The following is a 23,398-nucleotide window of genomic DNA, read 5'->3' on the forward strand; positions in this document are numbered from 1 at the left end:
CTGCACCCTTTGCATTTATTAATAAAATCTTAGAACACTACATATAAAAAAACCAGAATTTAAAAGACCCAGATTAATAGCAACTTTGGTCACATAGTAAACTGATAAAACAAAATAACTATCAAGAAAATCACAACCAAAAAATGGAATATATAACTTAGGCTTGCACTAAGCCTTCCAAAAACTGTTATGATAAACCCACCCCACTAAGATGAAGTTTGCAAGCAAGCTTTACATTGATTGACTGAAAAGGTTTTCAAGCTAAAGTTCCTTTTTCCTTCTCTCTTGTTAGATGATTTTAGGGCTAGATTTGTCCCAATAATTTATTCCTTCATGAGCATGGAGTTTCCAAGTAGTTAAAAAGATATACCTGAGCAGAGCGACATGCTAAAAGGTGAGGAGTCAAACCTAGTGCTCTAAGTTCCCGGACACTATGTTGCGTCGGTTTCGTTTTCTGCACAACAAAACACAGATAGAGAGTCATATTTTACTCACAGTAAAGAGACGGGGGGGACTACAATTCCAAAGAACGTAATATCCTAATTTCAGGAAATATGCTCAGCTTTGATGTCCACATTTACAATCAATACATGGCACAACTAAAACTTTGCAGATCTCATAAAGGGATTATGGAGTATTACTTGTTCTCCAACAACGCCCAGTACTGGTATCAAGCTCACATGAACAAGACAGAAGTTATCGTGACCTGATAAAGGAAATAAATTAGCATGATTCTTTCTGAACATGATGAAAATTCACTTTTATAGTAGTAAAATAACATAAATTATAGATAAGGATTTTCCCCTTTTAACCAAAAGATTTAATGTGTTCAATGTTCACAAGGAACGCCTTTAAAGGAATTTAAAAGAAAATAGAGAATGTAATGCGTGGAAAAGATGGTTACTATGCTTGGACATCAGTAGGGAAGATTCTAACCATGGAAATTTTAAGAGACATCGTGGTCATCAGTTGGTGTTGTATGTGCAAGAGGCGTGGGGAATCAGTTGATCATCTACTACTTCATTGTGAGACTGCAAGTGCAACGTGGAGTAACTTTTTAGTCCGATTAAATTGGCTTGGTCATGCCCACAAGTTGTGTATCTCTTTTATACCTGGAAAGGATTAGGTGACTATTCTTAAATTGCAGCTATGTGGAAGATAATTCCTACTTGCCACACTTGTTGCATTTGGAAGGATATGAATGACATAACTTTAAGGATCACAAAAGGACATGGGAGGAGCTCAAAACATTTTTTATCATTACTCTTTTAATCTTGGATCATTTCCATGGACTTTAATGGGTTAGATCAACATGACTTTCTTGTATATGTATCTTCTTCTAGACAGGCTTCTCTTTTCTATACTTCCTGTGTACTCAATGGGTAGAGCGCCTTTTGCAATTTTCAATGAATAATTTTTTTATTATAATTTATAAGTAAGAATCATGATTCATTACTTAACAAAAAAAAGAAAAAGAAAAGAGGGTTAATTACACACTATGGGGGCTTCAGAAAATATGTGGTTGAATAGTAAAGTAGTCCCCATGGTATGTATGCTTCATGGTCTCTAATCTCTAAAGTTGAACGTTTTGCTACACCAATTCTCAACATTGATCAAATCAGTCCATCCGTACTTCATTAGTATAACAGTTAGAAAAAACATGTCAGCACCATTGATTGTTCAATGCTTGTCATTTAAGCGGCCACCTATGCGTCTCATGTAAGCTTAAAAAGATATTTTTTATTTTTTTTAAAAGTACTTTTTAAAACAATAAAAATTCAAAAACAAAAAAATTAATTTCAAATGAATTAAAAAAAAAAAGAGGGGGGGGGGGGGGGGGGGGGGGGAAGGGGCTATAGTAGCCCCTCCACACCCTCATGAGGAGGTGGAACAGTCTAGGAGGATGGGTGAGACTCCCCCTCCACCCAGCTATGATCTCTTCCCCATCAGTGGGTGGGTGGTGGCATGGCCATCTCAGGAGCCTATGTACTTGGACTCTTGCCTACTCTTATGATCAATAAAATCATATTCACTAATAAAAAAAAATCTTGTGGGCCCTCCACTTCTTTTGCAGATTTTTTATTTCTAATTTTTATTTTTTTTCCAAAGTACATTTTTATTTTAAAGATGTTTTTTCGTTTTTTGTTTTACATGTAGCACGCCAATAACACTTTCAAACAATTATCGGTGCTAGAGTGATGTTTCTAATTGTTTACTAATGAAATAGTGGTGCGGTGACTGATTTGACTAGTGGTGAAATCTAGAGTAAAAACGTTTGATTTTAGAGTCGTGGATCAATCTACCTAAGGAAACCATACAAACCATTTTAGTATTCAACTCTAGTGTATATATATTTACTTCAATTCAACAGCCAAATTTATGAGTTTTTTGAAGAAACACATTTCTTCATAAGATTTGATGTTAGATTTTAAAGTTCTTTTATGGGTAAAAAAAGTTTATTAATCCACGTAATTAGGCATAGCCCAAGTACACATAGAGTATACAAGAGAAAACACCTAATTACAAGCTAAGAACTAGAAAAAGCAATGTAGAAATTAGACTTTAAAGTTTAGCATAAACTTAAATATATTTATTTCTTAAAACATAAGTATGATAGATTGTTGATTAAAGAGGCTATTTAAATTTTTTGTGGGGGAGGGGGGGGGGGGGGGGGGGTGGGGAAGCACCCACCCTTAGATTTGACCCTGCAAGGCATATTTTTCTTTGATGAAACCCAAAACAAAACCAACCTTACCAACTGAAAAGGACAATTGTCGCAGAGCCTCAATGAATGGCATTGATTCGATGTCACCTATTCAAAAGATAAACTACCATTATCTCTTGCAAGTAAAGTATAACATAGAGATAATTTTCAACACACTAGATGCCTGCTTGTTTTGAATAGCTCATACCTACAGTCCCTCCCAACTCTATCACACAAACATCTGCTGGACCTTCTTGTCCATCGACAGGAATGACAGCAACCGCTTCAATCCAATTCTTAATGGCATCTGTGATGTGTGGTACCACCTGGAATCCACTCAAACATGGTAAAGTTTATCAAAAAAAAAAAAAAAAACATGGTAAAGTTCAGTGCACAGTGATCTCCCCGTGCAAGTGTAATAAGAGGCCTATTGAGTTGACGTATCCCACCTGAACAGTCTTCCCAAGGTAATCACCTCGCCGTTCCTTCTCAAGGACAGACTGGTTGAATGGAGAAACAAGGCTACTTTAAGATGCTCATTGAACTTAAAATAAAGTTAAAAGATCTGGCACTACATCAAATAAATTGGGACCTGATATATCTTTCCTGTAGTAATGTTGTTATCTCTTGTAAGCGTTACATCTAGGAATCGCTCATAATTTCCCAGGTCCAAATCAACCTTTTGAGAGAGAACCAAATAATGGATTGATTAATTCTTTATCTCCCACATACATAATAATACTCCCTGAATATATATAACCAGTAATTATATTTCATACTTTATGAACTAATAGGCATTAAATTAGATCTTATTAAATAAATAAAAAAGGAAACAAACCTCTCCACCATCGTCAAGAACAAAAACCTCCCCATGTTCAAAGGGAGACATGGTACCAGCATCAGTGTTCAAGTAAGGATCTGCAACCGATCAATTGCCGAAACTTAGATGCAAAAGAAAACATAGAATTGCTCCTAAAATTTTCGAACTTTTTTATCCTACATGCTACATTACAACTTAGAACAAGTAAGGGGCACAAACACATACGTTTATGTGAGTACGTTTATAAATAGAAAAGCTATCCGCATGCAGACCCATAAAGAAAAACCAAGTTCCAGCATAAAAAGCTACTCATTTGAGATTAAAAGCAATTAACCAGAGTAAACTATGAAGTTGCAATAAAAAACGCAGAGACACAATAGAAAAAATCAGCTTAACCAAGTTGAATCCAAGCATATCCCACTTGAAAGAGAATATGAAAGTCATAAAACCAACGACTCCAAAATTCATAAATACATTTCCAAACATTGTTAAACCAAAATAAACGTTTAACCCAAGAAAACCAAAAGCAATATAGAAGCGATAGGTAAATAAAAAGTACCAATTTTGATAGAGGTAACGCGAAGTCCGCAGGCTTTGAGGACGACGCCTATGCTGCTGGCAGTGACGCCTTTGCCCAGCCCACTCACCACTCCTCCCGTTACCAATACGTACTTCATTCTCTCTCTTTCTCCGGCTGTGCGAGTTTGTAACTGAAGATGTATTGTTTGTGTCAATGGCCGAGCGGGAAAGGTTTGGACTTTGGAGAAAGCGGAGAACGCTCGAGCCACGACTTGTAGCTTTTTGGTGGTGAAGTCGCTCTCGTATTTTGCACAGTAATCTAAAGTAATATGGTTTGTTTGGTTTCAACTAGCGTATCTGCATTATTTATTGCTGCCACCATCTCTTTTTCCAAAAGTGTCTTTTTATCTTTTGGTAAAATCAATTTAATATGATCTCATACAAATAAAATATATAATTAAACATAGAGATTGAGATCGGTCGACAAATTTTATCCATTAAACAATACATAATAATTAAGATAAAGAGAAATAAGTATATAAGCATCATATAATTATTTTAAAAAAAATAAATAAATACGGAATCTAGATAAAAAGAAAATTAATTTTTTAATAATAGACTCTATTATTTTTTAAAATAATTATATAACGTTTGCATACTCTACAACTGTATGTAACATTACTTAATAATTAAAGTCAACAACAGCTCTAATGAATTAACATTGCCATCAATCTGCCATGTGTTTCAATTAAAGCACAAAGCAAGCAAAAAAATCTTCTTGTAAAAGCAATATCTTGTGCTGGGTTTCAAAGATTTATCATGCATAGAATTATGCTTTCTTGTTTGTTGAAACCAGGTACAATACCACTTGTTCGAGGAAGACACGCGTAATGCCCACACATATATGATGTACACCTCCACTCTATGTTGATCTGATTTTTCTTTTCCAGGAGAGAGTTTTGTCATATCAACGGTCCATTTTTGGTATCAAGTTCCTTTTGTCAGCTAATCTTAACTTTCGTTAACCTGCCGAAGGAAAATGTACTTTAAAAAAAAATAATAAATACATAATACTTTTTACAATATATTTTAAAATGAGAGGTATTATTATAAAATATTATATAAAAATAACATCATTTTATAAAAATATCTTTATTTTATATTATATATTATTAAAAATATTGTAAAAAATATTGTGTGTATAATTACTCCTTTTTTACTCCTAAACTTCAAAGTTTCAATGATGGTTCTCTGTCCAAAATGTGGTTTTTGTTTTTTCCCGTCTCTTGGCGCCTTTTCACCTTCATTGACCAAGCAATTGGCTTTATCTTTCTAAACAAAAAATTTATTTTCAAGTCGGTTTATAGGATACATAGTAAGTGTTTACCTGAAATGATTTGATTTGGAGTATTAATTTTAAATTTTTAATCTTATAAATTAAATTTTATCATTTAAGTGATGTTGATGATATACTCTACATATAAATTTAAAAATAGAATAACTCATTGATAAAAATCATATTAATAGCAATTTTTTACTAGGAAAAAAATGGACCCACAGATTTAAAATGAGCCCATTCATGAATGAGTAATAATACATGTACAATTATTTTTATAACTTATTATACAATCATGTTTTAAAATGAGAGTATTTATATAAAATGATTTTATTTTTATAAATTATTATATAAAAATGTCATTCGTATAAAACATAGTTGTATAAAAAGTTATAAAAATAATTGTATATGTATTTGGTATAAGGGTGTGCAACCGGGCTAGATTTTCTAGTCCGATCTGGAACCTGGAAATCTAGGTGAATTTGGGCAATTATTCACCTGGATTGCACCCGGGCAAGTAAGATGAACCAGGGTCCGATATGGATCCGGTTTCGGATCCGGTTATGTAACTAGTTATCCGTAATCGGATCTTATTTAAAAAAATGAACATAAAAAATAATTCAAATTTTTTAAATTTTAAAATAAAAATAAAATACAAAAATTATATTATAATTAGTTATGATGTATTATTATTTATTTTATTCTTTGTAAATTAATATTTTACATTGTGATGTAACAACAATATTATTTATTTTACATTTTTATTTATTTTGTTATTTATTTATTTTTTTAAAAAGTAATGATATACACACAACATATTTTCACAAAAATATTATAAGATGATGATATTTTTGTAAAATAATATTACTTTTATAAAATGTTTTATAAAAATACTCTTAATTTAAAATATGGTTGTGTAAAATATTGTGCAAATCATTTTCCATTTGCTAAATAAGCAGCTCAACCGGGCGAGATTTTGTGGTACAGGTGGCAGCTTCGTATTCATACTTCATAAAGATTCTGTCACAGCAAGGAGACCACAAACCACCTCTTATTTTTAAGAAAAAAGCTACTTACAACCGGTATGGGGAACCGGTGCGAAACCGTGTCCTACGTGGCACGTTACAAAACGTCGTCGTCTGTCCGTTTTGAAATCAAACCCAAATCTCGAATGCAATTCCCTCATTTTTCATTTCATTTTCAAAACTAAAATTTCTCCCGCTTGATCTAGTATCTGCTCCCCATTGATTCTCATCGTCTTACCCCACGAAGCCCTGTCGTCTTCACCGAACCACGAAGCCACATCACGGAACCACTTGGTCTTCTACACCGAACCACGAACCACGAACCACGAAGGTCTTCTGCACCGACCCACGAAACCTCATCACCGAACCACGAACCACGGAGTCCTGTCATCTTCACCGAACCACGGAGGTCTTCTGCACCGAACCCTCGAACCCACGAAGCCTCAGCACCGAACCACGAACCCACGGAGCCCTGTTGTCTTCAAACACGAAGCCCTATCCTTTTCAAACACCAGATCTGAAATGTGAAGCCCTAACCCTAACCTGAAACCCGAAGCCCTAACCCGAAACCCTAACCCTAACCTCAAAAAATTTGGCATAATCATCAATCGGGCCGAGTTTCAAAATCAGGTTAGTTTTCTGATTGTTATATTTTTGAGCTCCGATTAAGAACTTCACTTTGAATCCATGTGACGAATCAGAGAAGAATCGGAAATGTTAGTGAACTGAATTTCTATTTGATGAGCAATGGATTCTGAGGGATCTGTATTGGAATTGTAGAGTTCACCGATAAAAGAAAAATCAATTTCTATTGTCAAACTTTGTATTTGTCCCTCAGATGGAATAATTTGAAAAATCATGGATTTGTCCCCTGAGTTCAGATTAATGATATTTACAAAGTGTTGCGATTATGCTATTGTCAAACTTAGAGCATGAGATTCCTATATATGTAGCATCTAATTTAGTTTACAATACAGGCATACACAGTTGAGCTAGAACCAGAATTGAACAAGTTAAGAGAAGAGAACGCCCAACTTAAAGAGGCTCTGGTGATAACAAGTGGAATGTTTGATCTTTTAATTAAGATGGCTCTGGTAATAACACATGGAATATTTGATCTTTTAATTAAGATGTTCTCATTCACAAGGAAATTACTGATATAATTAAAAATCTTGTTTTTATTTCTCTTCCCCAAACAGGCAGATATTGACCGGAAAAGAAAGCAACAGGTAACTATAATACAATTTCTTTTAGTACCATTAATGTGTGTGTGTATGTAAATGATCTTATGCAAGTAACCCATCCCATATTCTGCATTTTGTGCTGAACCCAGCCCACCTGTTTTGCTTAGTCCTGTCTAGTTTATTTGCAAAAGAATTGTGTTTGGGTCACTTTATAAACTGATGGCCATGCGCTTGAAGTATGCAATATTTTGCAGATGTAGGGCCATTCAATTTGGATTTGTTCTCTACTAGGTAGCTAACATGCCATCTAATTCAATGTGCATCAACTACTTAAATGAACAATTGTAAAATATACTGTACTAACGTGTATAATCGAAAATAATAAATAATAATTAAAAATAACGATTATAAACTTCATAATTTTATACTTATTAATTGTAGAGAACCTTTATTCAACTTAAGGATGGCATGTCTCAGTTTTTCTCCTCTATTCATTATCTTTTTTTATTTGGAATTCGTTAAAAAGAGAAATGTTGTTTTTTCGTCCTACATTTATCATCCCCAGTAACACCTATGTCATATCAACTAATATACTTAGAATGATAAAATCTAAGATGGAAAACATTGCTCACAAAAATAAAGTTATGGGAAAGAAATAATGAGTTTAATATAAAAGAATATCAAGATTTATAATTTATTTGTGAAAATCTCTAGCAACCATTGTAAATTATGTAAGCAAAAGTTCTCAATTAAACTTTGTAACGTGGGATTGTTGTGAGATAAGTGTGCATATTTCTTTACATGCATTACCTTTAGGGCTTAACAAATAGAAATAAATGGATAAATCAAATACAACATTCAACATTTGTGACATTTGTTTTTGTTTATCCTTTTTTTTTTTTTTATATAAAATTGGATTTGGATAATCTATTTTTCTAGTTTGTATCTCTCATACATTCAAAAGGTACATGTACCTTTCTATAAAATGAAAAAAACAAGAAAAATACACTAATTTTTTTTTATTATTATTTCTAAGCATCACTTTTCATGTCAGAATTTCTTTAGCCCACCTGTTTTGATTTGAAATCTGCTTTGCCCAGTTGAGTCTTGGAGTAAATACAATTTTTTTTTTAATATCTGTTTTTTTTTTTTTGTTGTTTTTTTCTTGTCAGTTAGACTTGCTTAATTGTTAGTCATCAAGTGCTTATCAAAATAGATCCTCTGTATTCATCAAGGATAGCGCCTGCCTCTTTCTCTTCTTTTTCCTTGACGTAGCTTACTAATTTTAAATATGCATGGTTTGACTAATACAAGGGATCCATGGCTTGGTTTTTCAGAATCACGCATGACATCATCTCAATCATCAGATTTAGTTAATGATGATGTCATAGAATCATTAACTTATTGGTGTGGTTTGAAAACACCACTAAAGACGTCCTACACTAAGAAAAATCCTAGAAGGAGATTCTTTGCCTGCCCAAAATATAATACGGTAAATAAACTTTATATTTGTCAGATTTGTATATCGATTTGTTGGTTGCGGGGTGTACAGGGATCCATGTTAATTGGAAGTTTGTACTGTGTGCAGGGAGATGCGATGTGTGAATTCTTTGTATGGGCGGATATATTTCAGTTGATAAAGGAGAACATTTTATCAAGAGAGAATAAGGCTCGGAAGACGTTGGATGATGTATTAAAGCGCGAGTATGCCGTTCACAAAAGGGAAGATAAAGTGAGAGAGATGGTGAAGAATCTAAAAAAGGAAAAGCAAAAATTATTGTGTTTGTATTGGGTTATCACCTCTGTAATAGTGTTTGCTTGGTTTGGATAATTTTCATGTAAAAAGTCCTTTTGTTGGATTTTTTTTCTGTTTTGCTATTGTGAAAAAAAAGACTTTGCTTGGGATCTTGTTTTGTAAATCATTTGAGAAACTTGTATAATTTTGGGACGTTGCTTATATGTTTTGTAATAGATGTTGTACTGCTTTTATGAACTGGGAATGTTGGAACACATACTGCTTTTATGAACTGGGAATGTTGGTGGAAACCTTATTATACTACACATACTGCTTTTATGAATTGAATGCATGAGTTTGTCCCTACTCTTTTATATAACGACAGGTTTATGAGAATATCTATTAGGTTCAGACAGCCAACATGCTAAGGAGGACCAAAGTCATCTAGAGAAAATCAAAGGATATCCACAATGAAATGTGTAAAAAAAAAAAAAAAAAAACTATGTTCCAGTTCCAAGTATATTTAAATCAACAAGCTTAGCTGAAACGTTGGATGATGTTAATAGTTTTTATGGAGGATGTACCAGCTGTAGTCCAGTCTATTGTATTTGTGGATTACATTCCATGATTTCAAATGAAATGTTATCTTTTGTCAAAAAGGGAAAAAATAAAAAACACGGAAAATGGGAGTTAACTAAGGTCTGCATTTCAACAACTTTTAAAGCATTAGAACAGGCGGAACAACCTTAGACCACTTGTTAGAAGTAAACTCAAGAGACTCGAAATAGCCTTTTGTTAGACCACGTATAGCAAATCAAACACAAATGACTAACTGCAAGGAAACCATTGGTTTAACAAGGCATCATTTGTGTCCCACCCATCTAAGACCATGTCAATTATACCCAACGGGATTCCATCAAGAGAATGGATATTTTACTAATATTGAGAAAAATTTTAACTTGAATTCAAACTCATGTACTGAACTTCCTGGAAATAAAAAAAAAACATATAAGAATGATATCAATATTTAAACCACAAGGTGCATGTCCTGGAGTAATTTACCATGTAATGTCCCACGTAAAATCAAACACAAAAGTAACAATGCACAAGTCATATACATAGCCATATTTCTTGAAAGTACTCAAAACAGCTTCGATACAGCAGAATACAAGTTATACACATAGCCATTAGGCCTGCGACCCGAGCCCAAAGTACCGGGTCTGTACCCGATCCGACCCAAACAGTCTCATCCAAGGCGCCAATCCGACCTAAACCGACATTGCCAAAATAAAAAGGGGTTGAACCCGTATGACCCGACTGATAGACTCAAAAAAAAAAAAATCCCTCTTTCTTCTTCATCGGCAGGGGGATTGAAGTTAGGGTTTCTTCTTCCCATCGGGCTTCTTGCACAGGCCTAGTATCAATTTGTTAAATGAGAAAAGTTACAATCATGCTTTAGGGCTACCAGACAGAAAAGTTACAATTGAAATCAGATCTAGGAAGAGGAACCTCACAAAACCAATCATGCTTTAGGGCAGCCTCCGCTATTATCCGCTGCAAAGACAAGAAGGTCTTCATAAATTTCAGGAGCATAAAAACCCCCCGAGTTGTGGAATCAAATTCTACTTCAAGAATTTGCAAACACAATTTACCTTTTCCAGGTCGTATGCTAAAAGGCTGTTCAACAAGTCAAATCCCAAATCAGAGAGAACTGGCGATCCTGTGAAGGATCTTGCAGGAAACTTGGTCCGCAATAGGATATGCCTAAAACAAATTCAATAATTACTACTACATGAGTGAAAATATGCTGATATCCAAATAGGTCTGTAGAAAAGTTTCACAAGCTGAGCAGGTTCGACAAAAGCAATGGAAAGTCCAACCTCTTGCAGTACCATGCTCTGCTCGAGAGAAGCCCAAAAGCCTTGCCCACATCCTTGGCCACCGACAGATTGTTGAGCTCGACTTGGGTGAGATTCATTAGGAACTTGAGGGCATCAGAGTAGTTGGAGAAGGTGTAGTTGTTACTGGAGATGTAGACGTATGTATGCAATGAAGAACACAATGGAGGCTAGGGTTTCACAATGAGAGAAGAGACTGTCCAAAATCGGTTTCGACGGATCCGACTTTATAAACCCGTTTTTAAGTTTTAACCCGATGAACCCGACTTTTGTCGGGTGGGCCCAGTCGGATCGCACGGGTTGAGCGGCCCATCGGGCTTCTTGCACAGGCCTAATAGCCATGACTCCCAATCTTCTTGCTACTTTTGCTCATCAAGTACTCAAAACTGCTTCCAATTCTGCTCATAAAGTTATACAATCTTCTTGCTACTTTTGCTCATATAGTTATACACATAGCCAAAACTGCTCATCAAGTACTCAGAATTTTGCAGGCCTACAATTCTGTCAATACAATCAATAAAATCTCTGGCCAAATGATGATTAAATCAAGGATGTCACATCAGTCGGTATGACTAAGGATGATTAAATCAAGGATGAATTATATCAATTACTCTTTTATGAATATTTATCAACCTATACCTTATATTAAATAAGATCGTGATTGGCCAAAGGCCTGTGGTTTTATTAACATAAATCCTCAATCTCCAAAATGGAGGTCTTGGGTTCGAAACCCTCCTCCCCAAATGTATAAATAATAATAATAATAATAATAATAATAATAAAAGATTGTGATTGAAAAAAGTTAGGATTACTAACATACAAAATCAATGTTCATGACCCTATTAGGGCTGCCTCAAAAAAAAAAAAAAAAAAGGAAATACTCAGAGGATAAACTTATGCAGACAAATTCTCTGTAGAATGGCACGAAATGATTCAATTTTTTCAGTTTCTGGGAAGTGTAAATGTCCAAGCTAAGGTAAACAAAGCAAGACAATCAACTTAAGATTGTTGAGAAGCTTAGGTAAGGTCGGTATCAATAATGCTAGAGTTCATTTCATATATTGTATTTCCTTGATACAATATGACCAACACATAGCAAGTAAAATGTTCTCCTTCATTTAGTCTATATTCCAGTGGACACAATAGATTTCATACCTTTTATTTCCTTGATACGAAATGACCGTCAAAGTGAAGAACTATTGAAGTCCAAGCATCTTGTCAAAAAGTAGCCTTCTAAATGGCCATTTTAACGGTAGCCAAAGCCAATGTTGTAGCTGTCTGTTAGATTCAATGTTTGCCACTATCATCTACGAATTGCCAAAGAAGAGAATGTGTCAAAGAACAACAGAAAATCAAGTCCAAAAGAAGTTCAAGAAATACTAGAAGAACCGTGGCGGGAAGAACCTGTTTTGTACTACTCAGATCTGGAAAGCCCAACCACGTCGACGGCGGCTCAGATCTGGAATGTGTAACGAACGGCGACGGCAACAACCAATTTGGTCCACGACGGTGACCACAGATGGTTCTTGGTGGTTCAGAGAAGATCGGATGTTCAGGCCCGAGTTAGAGTGTTTTCTTCTTTTTCCTTTTTTGCTTTTGCTTTCCCTCCGTTTCTTCTCCTGCATATTTCACTCGCTTCTTCTTTTTTTTTTTTTTTTTTTTTTTTAATTTAAATTAGTAGCTGACAATCAAGTGCCACGTCAACCGGTTGCGCGCCGGTTCCGCACCGACGGTTGCATATAGAAGAATTGTATTTTTAATGATTAAAGTTTAGGAAAACTCTACCCGTAGTCAAATTGGGGCACCCCTTGCCCATCCCCTGCTGACTGGCAATGGGTTTAATAAAACGGTGCGGATTGCTTTTTGGTGGGAGACCAAATTGAAGACTAAATTGAAACGGTGCGATCAGTTTGCTCCTTTTTCCCCAACCTTCTCCTTCTTCTCCATTCCCCAGAAGCCCCTTCTTCCTTCGTCCCATTCCCCCTAGCTTCTGCAAGCCAAAAATCGCAGTTCATCAGGGCCCACGAAAAACAATTTCTCGAAGCTGGACCGGAACGGAGACTCACGCAGCGGCTACCGGAACTTGACGTGGAAGGAGAAGAAGAAGTCGAGGAAGAAGAATAACCGAGAGGTGGAAGGCTCAGTGGAGAAGGAATTGAAGAAGCTCGGACAAAGTCGATACAATCGCAACGGTTTCAATTTCTGAGCGATCAACGAAGAAGAGATGACCAATATATAAGGAAAAACACCCGAGTTGACCAAACGGTGACAGTCCAAAAATTCGTGGACGTCCATGGTAGATACCACAAACAACTGCCGAATGTACGTTCTGGTTTTCAGAGGTGGTTTTAGTAGTAGAAGGTAGGAGGGGGTGGCTGTACTTTTCTTCTGTCACTTTTTGGTAAAAGCAAATATATACCGATAAGAAAAAAAGAACCCGAAAAAATAATAAAAGTTGAAGTTCTGGGGCTTTCCTTTGCAGGGGACTTGGAGAAGAAATGTTGCATTGGTTCGTAAACGGGAAAGCAAGCTGAAGCTTCTTCGTGGTTCTCTTCCTGCGAGAGAGACGTGCGAAGACGTTCGGAGAGGAGAGGGGCCAGCGGAGATGGGCCAACGGAGACGTAGGTGCACTGGTTCGTACTGAGCGGGAAACCAATCTGAAGCTTCCTCGTGAAGCGTAGTTCTCTTTCTTTCTTGTTCAATTCTCTTTCTTTCTTGTTCAATTCTACCTGTAGAAGAACTCGTAAGTTTAGCGGTTTGAATATACAGTTAAAAGTTTGAAATTCGAACTGCTATGTAGCCGTTACCAAAGATGGAGGTGATGAAGATGGGAAGAGAGAGCAAGTACGTCTTTGTACCGTCATGGGCAGATGAAGTAGAGAAGGAAGAAGAAAAGGCCCAAGCTGGGGCGCGTCAGAAGCAGAAATTAAACCCTTTCGGCTCTGCGAGACCAAGAGAAGTTCTCCAGGAGAGAGGCATCGATTGGAGAAAACTCGACCAAGATTTACAAGCACCCTCCATATAGTATATGTATTATATAATATAGTGTGTATATATATATATATATATATATATATATATATATTATAATATATAATAATATAATGATAATATATTGTAGTATATTATAATATATATTATAATTACATTATAGACTGTAGTGATAATATATAGCTATTTATAGAGAATTTTAAATTTTAAAATTATATTAATTAGTAATTTATCGTATAATATAAAATTAATTTATATATAATTATAAATAAAAATTATATATAATATAAAAAATCATATAAAAAATATTTATATAAAATTAAATATATATATATATATATATGAATTGGTTCGGTCTAGTCCAATGTTAAAAAAAGAAAAATCGAAATTGAACCGATTTTAATCGGTTTTAAGAAAAATGGAACGGGTATGTTACGATTCTGAATGTTTAATCAAATCAGTATCCAACAGTACTAGGAATTTTGGATTAATGGTTGGGTCTTTAATAATTGTATCAGAGCCACCTCATGTCTAAGGCCATATTGCGACGGTTGCAATCGTACGACATGGGGGGTGATGTCGGCATAGCAATGTTCGCCCGGAGCTAGGAAAAGACCTAGCGCACAGCCAACCTGTGTGAGCGCCGGGACCACCGTGGATGTCGGCTGCAGAGCGTGATGGTTGTTATGATCCCACATCGACTAAGTATGGGATGAGTTGATGGTTTATAAGCTCCTACGCACCATTCCCTTGTAAGCTAGTTTTCAATGGTGAGTTCTACCTAGTGGGTTCATAACAAATGGACATAGTAGGGACTATATCATGAGTTCAAGTCATGGAGGGGGTGATCTATAGGCTGGATTAAAAATGTCTTAGTACTTTGTATGGGCATAGTGTTAAGTCATTTAATACTGATAGATATGTAAAGCCGTCAAAAGGGAAATGGCTACTACCGGGTCAGTGTCGATAGAGTGGGCTGCCGTAGACGTCGGATTCGGAAGCGTGGTGGAATGTTATAATCCTGAAGGTTTAACCAAATTAGTATCCAACAGTCTTAGGGCTTTTGGATCAATGGTTGGGTATTTAATACGGTATCGGACCAAATCCGATACCGGATCAAATCCACCGTTGTATTTTTTCACCCCTACCCATTCTTATTCATTGTCTGATACCAAAAAGAAAAAATGTAAGTGTTAATTAGGGGTGTAATTTCAAACCGGAAAACCAGTCCGAACCGGACCGATTTTACAGGTTTTGAACCGGTCCGGTCCAGGACCGATTCTTATAATGTAAAAATCGGCCAGTTCCGATTTTGAAATTTTCAGGATCGGACCGGACCGGTTTATTAAAAATATATATATATAAAATAATATTTATATTATTGTATATATAAGTTTTATACAAAATATTATATATATGTATTAATAATTAATATATATAAGTTTTATATATTATGTATAATTATAAATTTTTATGTGAAATTTTATATATAATATATAAAATTATATATATTCATAATATCATATATGAAATAATTTGTTATTATAATTTATAAATTATTACATAAAATGTTAATACTAAATCACTAAAAGTTTATAACTAATACTAATAGTCTAATATAGACTAATGACTATAGTTATACTTATAATTAATACTAAAAATTTTTACTAAAAGTTTATAACTAATACTAATATATAACTATACTAATAGGCTAATATTAATATTATTATATAGTCTAATATATTATATAGCTATACTAATATATAAGTCTATAACTATTTAACTAATAGTCTAATACTAATAGTTTAATATAGACTATAGACTAAGACTATAGTTATACTTATACTAATATAGTTATACTAAATCACTATAACTAGTACTAATATATAACTATACTAATATGCTAATATTAATATTATTATATTTTCTAATATATTATATAGCTATACTAATATATAAGTCTATAACTATTTAACTAATATTGATAGTTTAATATAGACTATAGTTATAGTTATACTAATATAGTTATACTAAATCACCATAACTAATACTAATATATAACTATACTAATAGGCTAATATTAATACTATTAGACTAGTCTAATATATTATATAGCAATACTAATATATAAGTCTATAGCTATTTAACTAATACTAATAGTTTAATGTAGACTATAGTTATAGTTATACTAATATAGTTATACTAAATCGTTCTAACTAATACTATTATACTAATATATAACTTATAACTATACTAATAGTCTAATATTAATATATTATATAGTCTAATATATTATTTAGCTATGCTAATAAAGTATATAACTAGTAGTTATAGACTATTTAACTATTTAACTAATACTAATAGTCTAATGTAGACTATAGATTATAGTTATACTTATTATTAATACTAAAAGTTATATTAATACTTATTATTAATACTATATTAAATATATATTTTATAACTAATATTAATATATAACTATACTAATAGTCTGATATAGACTATAATTATACTTATACTAATATATTATATAGCTATACTAATATACAAGTCTATAACTATTTAACTAATATTAAAAGTTTAATATATTATATAGTTATAATTATACTAATATATAAGTCTATAACTATTTAATTAATACTAATAGTTTAATATAAACTATAGACTATAGTTATAGTTATACTAATATAGTTATACTAAATCACTATAACTAATACTAATATATAACTATAGTAATATGCTAATTTTAATACTATTGGACTATGGTATATTAAATGTATTACAAATATATATATATATATTATATAGTCTAATATATAAAATATTTGACTATAGTATATTAAATATATTACAAATATATATATATGGTTATATTAAATCAGTATAATCTATTAAATGTATTACAAATATGAAATATATATAAATTTTAATTATCGTTTAAAATAAAAACACATTGAAAAGAATTAAATTTGAATTAAATAGGAAATGGCCAAAGGAAACAGCGTCGTTTTCATCTATTTGAAAACCCTAAATGTGTCTATCTGAAAACTTCATCTCCTTCCGCCTTCGTGAATCCGTGATTCACTGATTTCACTTTCCCCTGCAGCCCCGCTCGTCTCTCACTTCACTGATTTCACTTTCCCCCGTAGCTCTCTCCGTCTCTCTTCTCGTCTCTCACTCTCAACTCTCTCGCCTCTCAGACGCTCATCTCTCACTTCTCAGTCCTCTACTCTTGCAGCTCGCCCTCGCCGTCTCTCGTCCCGACTCTCACTCTCAACTCTCCCGCCTCTCACTCTCTCGTCTCTTAACTCTTTCGTCGTCGCTCTCAATCTCTCTTCTCTGTTCTCTCAACTCTCTCGGCCCCTATCTCAGTCTCTTTGTTGATCTGCCCCCGGCCCCCCACGGTAAGTATTTTTTTTTTTGAAATTACATACTAGCCTACTATGATTTACTATGATTTTTGTGATTGGGTTTTGTGATTTCATCTATTTGTGATTGGGTTTTGTGATATTGAGATTTTTGTGAATATGTGATTACTGATTGGATTGATTGGGTTTTGTGAATCCGTAATTGTCAATATGGCTGCTGCTAAAATCACTGTTTCCATTTCTAAATTTGCCTTTACATCTATCATCTAGCTCTAGCTCTTTTTGTGAATCCGTAATGCTTGATGCATGAGAGATGCAAGCAGCTAGACTATACGAGAGGTGAATGTGTGTGTGTGTGTGTGTGTGTGTGTGTGTATATATATATATATATATATATATATATATATATATATATATAACTGGTTCTTCATCTAGTTTTTACCATAGAAAAAACTTATCTTATTTTTTTCGATTAGGTTACGACCTCTTAGCTGATGTTTTGGTAATACTTCTCTTATCCAAGCATGCATGCAATTATAATTTGCATAAAGTTAGTGATTAACTAATTGCCATAGACAAATTTTTTTTATAAATAAATTTTTAATGATAAACTGTGAAACTTATATTTTAAAAAAATCGAAAAAACCGGACCGGATAGGAAACTGATAAAACTAGAAGTACAGGTTTAGGAGGGTAACCGGTACGTAATCGGTTTTGGAAAATATAAAACCGGTACGTACAGGTTCGGTCCTAGATTTTGTCTAAAACCGGACCGGTTATACCCCTAGTGTTAATATTAGGATGTTTAAATTTTTGAAGTAACTTCATGGCAGGATATTAAAATCCATAACTCTAAAATTTCCATTACATGGTTTAGGATTTTGTTATTTTAGTACAAACGTAGGGAGATATATGTTTCTACCTTCTAGAGGTTTTGTTATGGGTCTAAGGCCTCGTTTGTTTTTACAACACTTTCATCTCATCTCATCTTATATTATCTAATCATTACAAGTCTAATATGTTATCATGTACATTATAAAACAACACAGTGATTATTAATTTAGTATTACACAACAGCTAGTTTGCAACATAGAAAACATCACAAGTCTAAGACTCTAATATAAGTTTACTTTACTCATTACATTTCATGTTTTAAATTCATTGATTCAAAGACTGGTAAAAAAATAACATTTCCAAACACAACCCACAAGTCTATTACAGACACACACACAAAAATTATCACACATTGTCTGTCACAGTCACACTGTAAGCATTTCAGGCCTTCAACATAAGCTCATTTCGGCATTGCTCCATCATACACAACACAATGTCAGTCACAAACCACAATATTTTTAATAAGCAACGCAAAAACAAAGACTAAAGATTCGGTATTTCATTTTCCTCCAAAAAAATTCCTCAAGAAATTAACAATAACAACTAACAAAAAAATTGAACCCAAAAAAGATGAATTACAGTTCTGAAAATATAAAACTTACAGTGGGATGTGGGCCATGTGGGTCGTCGGCGACGAGAGAGGAGATAGGGTTGTGGGTTGTCGACGACGAGAGAGGAGAGAAGGATCGACGGGAAAGGAGAGTGTGATAGACTGATAGTGCAGATCACAGAGAGGGAGAGGGAGATTGCAGGTTACTGATTCACTGGGTCCGGGGAGAGGGAGAGCTGAGAGGGAGTCTGGGACTGGGAGCGGCTCACGTTTTGGTCATTTGTCGTCATTTGCTCTTTGCTAAATTTGAATAGATAAGACTTCAAGCTCTCTTCCTCTTGTTGTTTGACTGTCAAGAGGTAGGCCATCGACTGCCGCCTCTTAGGACTGTGGTAGGAACCCATGTGTTGTGGCTCATGGCCAAGCTACTAGCCATGCCCATGGCCCATGCCATGAGCTAGCCTAGCCCACTCATGAGCTCATGCATGCCATGGGTCAACTTGGCTTATGCCAACTATGTTATTTTTTATTATTTATTTTTATTTAATTATTTATTTTTCAAGGGACCTATTGGGGGTTTCCAAGTTGTAATCCTTATAAATAGGACTCTTAGTCCTTGCATTTACATCTTTTGGCAAATTCCCTAGTGGGTAGACTATTTTGTTCTTGAGATCACCATTCGGTGCTAAGGCACTTAGGCTCTTTGGGGTGCAATACGTGAATCCCTTAGGAGAGGATCACACCTTGCAATTCGTGAATATGTGTGGTTCAATCTATCTTGTTCTTACAACTTGGTTCAATTCGTGAATTCAAGTTGTTGTTCTCTTTGTTATTTTCAAGTTCATCAATAAAGAGATTTATTTCATCTATGTGCAATACGTGAATCATAGTTGAATTGGCTATCTTTTGTTCACTTTGTTCTTGATTATTTATCATTTGTTCATCGTGTTCTTCATTTATTCTTGGTGTTCATCCATTCCATTACTCATTTGATCCATTCCATACCATATACTCGACCACCATATTGTTTGTCATCCATTCCATAAGTTTGTCACTTTCCATAATTGGTTTGCCTCATCAAACTATGTCCTAACCGAAACACATAACCCTTACCAAGTCCCACTCAATTTCGGCAACTACTTGCCATATTGGGAGTGACCTAGCCATCCACTACACTTGCCATACTAGTGTTCTTATAATTTAGGAACCCTAGTTGACTCAATCAAATCCCCATAGCCGCCCATTTCACTTTCCAAATCCAACCACACCAAAGTCGCTCATCCATCAAACCCTAGCCTTATACAACTCTTACCATATTCAAATTCAAATTCAAAATTCAAAATTCAAAATTCAAATTCAAATTCAAATTCCAATTCAAATTTAAAATTCAAATTCAAATTCAAATTCCAATTCAAATTCAAATTCAAATTCCTTAATTTAAGAAATTGCAAATCCTCTTCAATTCCTTAAATCACTCTTCCTACAATCTTTCTAAGTCAACTATTGACTTGTCATCTTAATTCAAATTCAAATTTTCCTATTCACTCAAAGATTCATTCCATCTTACAAACTTCCCATATCCATTCATAAACCAACCAAATCTAGCCAATCTTCCTAAGACCAAGTCAATCTCAATCTGCCCACCTTAGCCACCAAACCCTAGCCTCACTCTTCCATCTCATTCCCAAACCCTAGCATCATCCTAAACTCCAACCCTAAGCCAACTCTTGCAAATCTCGAAATCCACCCTAGCCACCCCACAAAACCCTAGCTACATTATACCATATCTACCCTAATCACCATCCAAGTGGCCCAAACATCAAGTGCAACCCTTAAGCCATTCTCATTGTATCAAACACCCATAATCCTAAGCCATTTTTCCAAGACCATGCCTACCCTAATCCCACCATAGTCCACGGCAACCCTAGTTGCCTCCAACCCGAACCCTAACCTCATATCATCATTTAACCCTATCCTCCATCATCTTGGCACTTCACTCAAGAACAAGTCTAGCCACCCACATTGATTTGCCTTATCCTAAACACTTAGCCTACCCAAGTGCATTATCATTCCATCACTTAAACACCATCCTTTTGTGGAAGGCTAAGCAAGTTGGCAAGATCACTCGGTCGTCATCTTCACCAAGGCAAGCTCGTGGACTTTAGTGTTAGGGACAAGATCGGAGTCCCTAACAAACTAGCCATGAGCTGTGTGAGGAAATTCATGATAGATCCTTGAAATGGCGAATGGAGTTCGGTGCTAGGGATGTGAATCATGCCCATGTTGCACCTTTCAGGGTCAAGGGAAATGCACGACAGGTGACTCTCCTGGGAACTTGTGTAGGGTTTTGTGTGTCCTAAAAGTGTCCAAATGCTCCAAAGGATTCTTAGACCCGTCATAAAGGTCTATCTGGAGGACTTTGACTTTAGATGGCAATGGCAATGCCATCACGCTCGCAGTGTAAGGCAGGTCGGTGTTGGCGAGCATTTGGTCCACAAAGGAGGATGTTCCTACTCTCCTCGCCATCTCCTAGTATTTATTTTAGAGCTTTTGGAGTTCCTGTTGTATTCTTTTTCTATCTCTCTCACTGTCTTCCATCATTACTCTATGTGACTCTTCCTCCTGATTGTGGCTTGGCTACGGGTCCTCCACTGGTCTAAGAGGGCCTTCTTGTAAACCCTCATTTTCTTTCTGCAATGCTTCCACTTGCGGCATCAAGTTTTTCACCAGTTCGTCTCTCTCCATTAGTAACGTGTCCATGGTTCCTGATGAACCTTTTAGGCCCTGAGTTGTCGCAAGGTTGCCACTGGTGTATGAAGCACACGTTAGTTGATTAGGAAAGAAGATCTCACAGACGGCACCACTGTTTTGGACGTGTTTTGTATGTACGGCAATATCTCCTCGGACGACTAGGGTTGGACTGCTGACCTACACCAACTCAAATTCAATGGAAGGCTTGGGGGTGTTCATGGGACCCTCCGATGCCTGAGTTGATTTTCTTGATCGGAATTCATATAGAAAATTATTGTCTAAGTTAGTATGTACCTAGTGGTATGCTTTTATATTGATCATGGGGAACATCTCGCACCTGTCGTCAGTAGGGGTGAAAAACTGACCTATCGGTTCGGTTTTGAGCAAAAATCAAAATCGACTGATAGGGTTTATTTGGTGGGACAAACCGGTCAAAACCGAATGTGTAAGGGGGTGAAACCGGCCGGTTCATGGTCGGTTCAACGGATTGGGCCACACTTTTTGGGCCATTTTAAAACACAATTCAACGTCTTTTTGGGCTCAATTTATTATTCAAGATCATCTACATTTTGGACTTTTTTGGCAAAATTTTTAAAATTAATTTTATATATTCAATTTCTTTTTAATTTTTATGTCATGTATATACTATTAGTAACTAATAACTACTACATATATAATACTTATAATTTATAGTATTATTATCTTATATAATAATTACTAGATAAATAAAAATAAATAAATAAAACTCCACTAGATGTTTAATACACGTTACAAACAAAACCAAATTGTCTTAAGCAAGTAAGCAACAAATAACAATTGTTCTTGAATAAAATTTCACAAATAATCATTATTCAAGATTCCAAATAGATTCCTAATGTAGTTTTCGACTTTTCAGTTATCAATAGTTGTGATGAACGATGCTCCTAACTCTATATAGAAAAACATCAAATAATCAATATTAATAAATTAGGATAATGAATAAATAAATAAATTAAATTATAAAAGTAAATGAATATGAAAATTGAATGAGAAAAACATATTACCAAATTCTACTACAAAGCTCTCAACATTATCCATGGAGTCTCGAATATCAATTGGTGTTAACGGATGTCGCAACCAATTCTGAGTACAAATAAGTATCTCAACAGTTCTTGGTGCCAAGGAACTCTGAAAAGGTTCAAGTACATGACCTACCGTACTAAATGTTGATTCTGATGCAACCATAGAAACAAGCATGGCTAACACGTCTCGTGCAATCCTTGCAAATATATGATAGTTAGGCTCATTCACTTTCCACCAATTCAACAAGTAAAAAGATTGGCTGAATGCCTCACATCCATATGATAAATACCGGTCTATCTTTGTTTTGGTAGTTGTAGATCCAGAGGCAGTCGATGCTAGCAACCACTCATAAAAAAGTTGTGACTCATGATTGCCTTCAGCATCATTTGGAAGTGCAGATGTCGAAGGGGAACATGTTCTCTGCTAGTCGAGGTAGAACCGAATGGAGCATTATACTTTGCATACATGTCTGATAATAAATGTCTCACTAACAACAAATCTTCAGCCCAATTCTTATCATAAAATTTTTTTAGGAGGAAAGTAAGAAGGCCCAACTTACCA

The 23,398-nt window shown here is 34.8% G+C and overlaps 1 protein-coding gene and 1 long non-coding RNA gene across 3 annotated transcripts in view; one reads left to right on the forward strand and one right to left on the reverse strand.

Annotated features, from left to right (window-relative positions):
- The window catches only part of LOC121260456 (CTP synthase-like), a 19,113-nt gene extending 14,826 nt beyond the window's left edge, over positions 1-4,287 (reverse strand). For both annotated transcript variants that reach the window (XM_041162338.1, XM_041162339.1), the window contains exons 1-8: positions 4,084-4,287; positions 3,543-3,622; positions 3,297-3,383; positions 3,154-3,204; positions 2,913-3,030; positions 2,756-2,812; positions 642-706; positions 371-454 (exon numbers count right to left, since the gene is read on the reverse strand). In XM_041162338.1, coding sequence (XP_041018272.1) covers positions 371-454; positions 642-706; positions 2,756-2,812; positions 2,913-3,030; positions 3,154-3,204; positions 3,297-3,383; positions 3,543-3,622; positions 4,084-4,201 — 660 coding nt within the window. In that variant the 5' untranslated portion in view covers positions 4,202-4,287. The remainder of the gene's footprint in view (positions 1-370; positions 455-641; positions 707-2,755; positions 2,813-2,912; positions 3,031-3,153; positions 3,205-3,296; positions 3,384-3,542; positions 3,623-4,083) is intronic.
- Positions 1-13,935, forward strand: part of LOC121260458 — a 15,567-nt gene extending 1,632 nt beyond the window's left edge. Inside the window, exons 2-3 of the long non-coding RNA XR_005939721.1 lie at positions 12,991-13,582; positions 13,704-13,935. This is a non-coding gene — a long non-coding RNA (uncharacterized LOC121260458). The remainder of the gene's footprint in view (positions 1-12,990; positions 13,583-13,703) is intronic.
- The last annotated feature ends 9,463 nt before the right edge of the window (positions 13,936-23,398 follow it).

This window comes from Juglans microcarpa x Juglans regia, chromosome 4D (assembly GCF_004785595.1).
Source record: "Juglans microcarpa x Juglans regia isolate MS1-56 chromosome 4D, Jm3101_v1.0, whole genome shotgun sequence".
Classification (NCBI taxonomy): domain Eukaryota; kingdom Viridiplantae; phylum Streptophyta; class Magnoliopsida; order Fagales; family Juglandaceae; genus Juglans; species Juglans microcarpa x Juglans regia.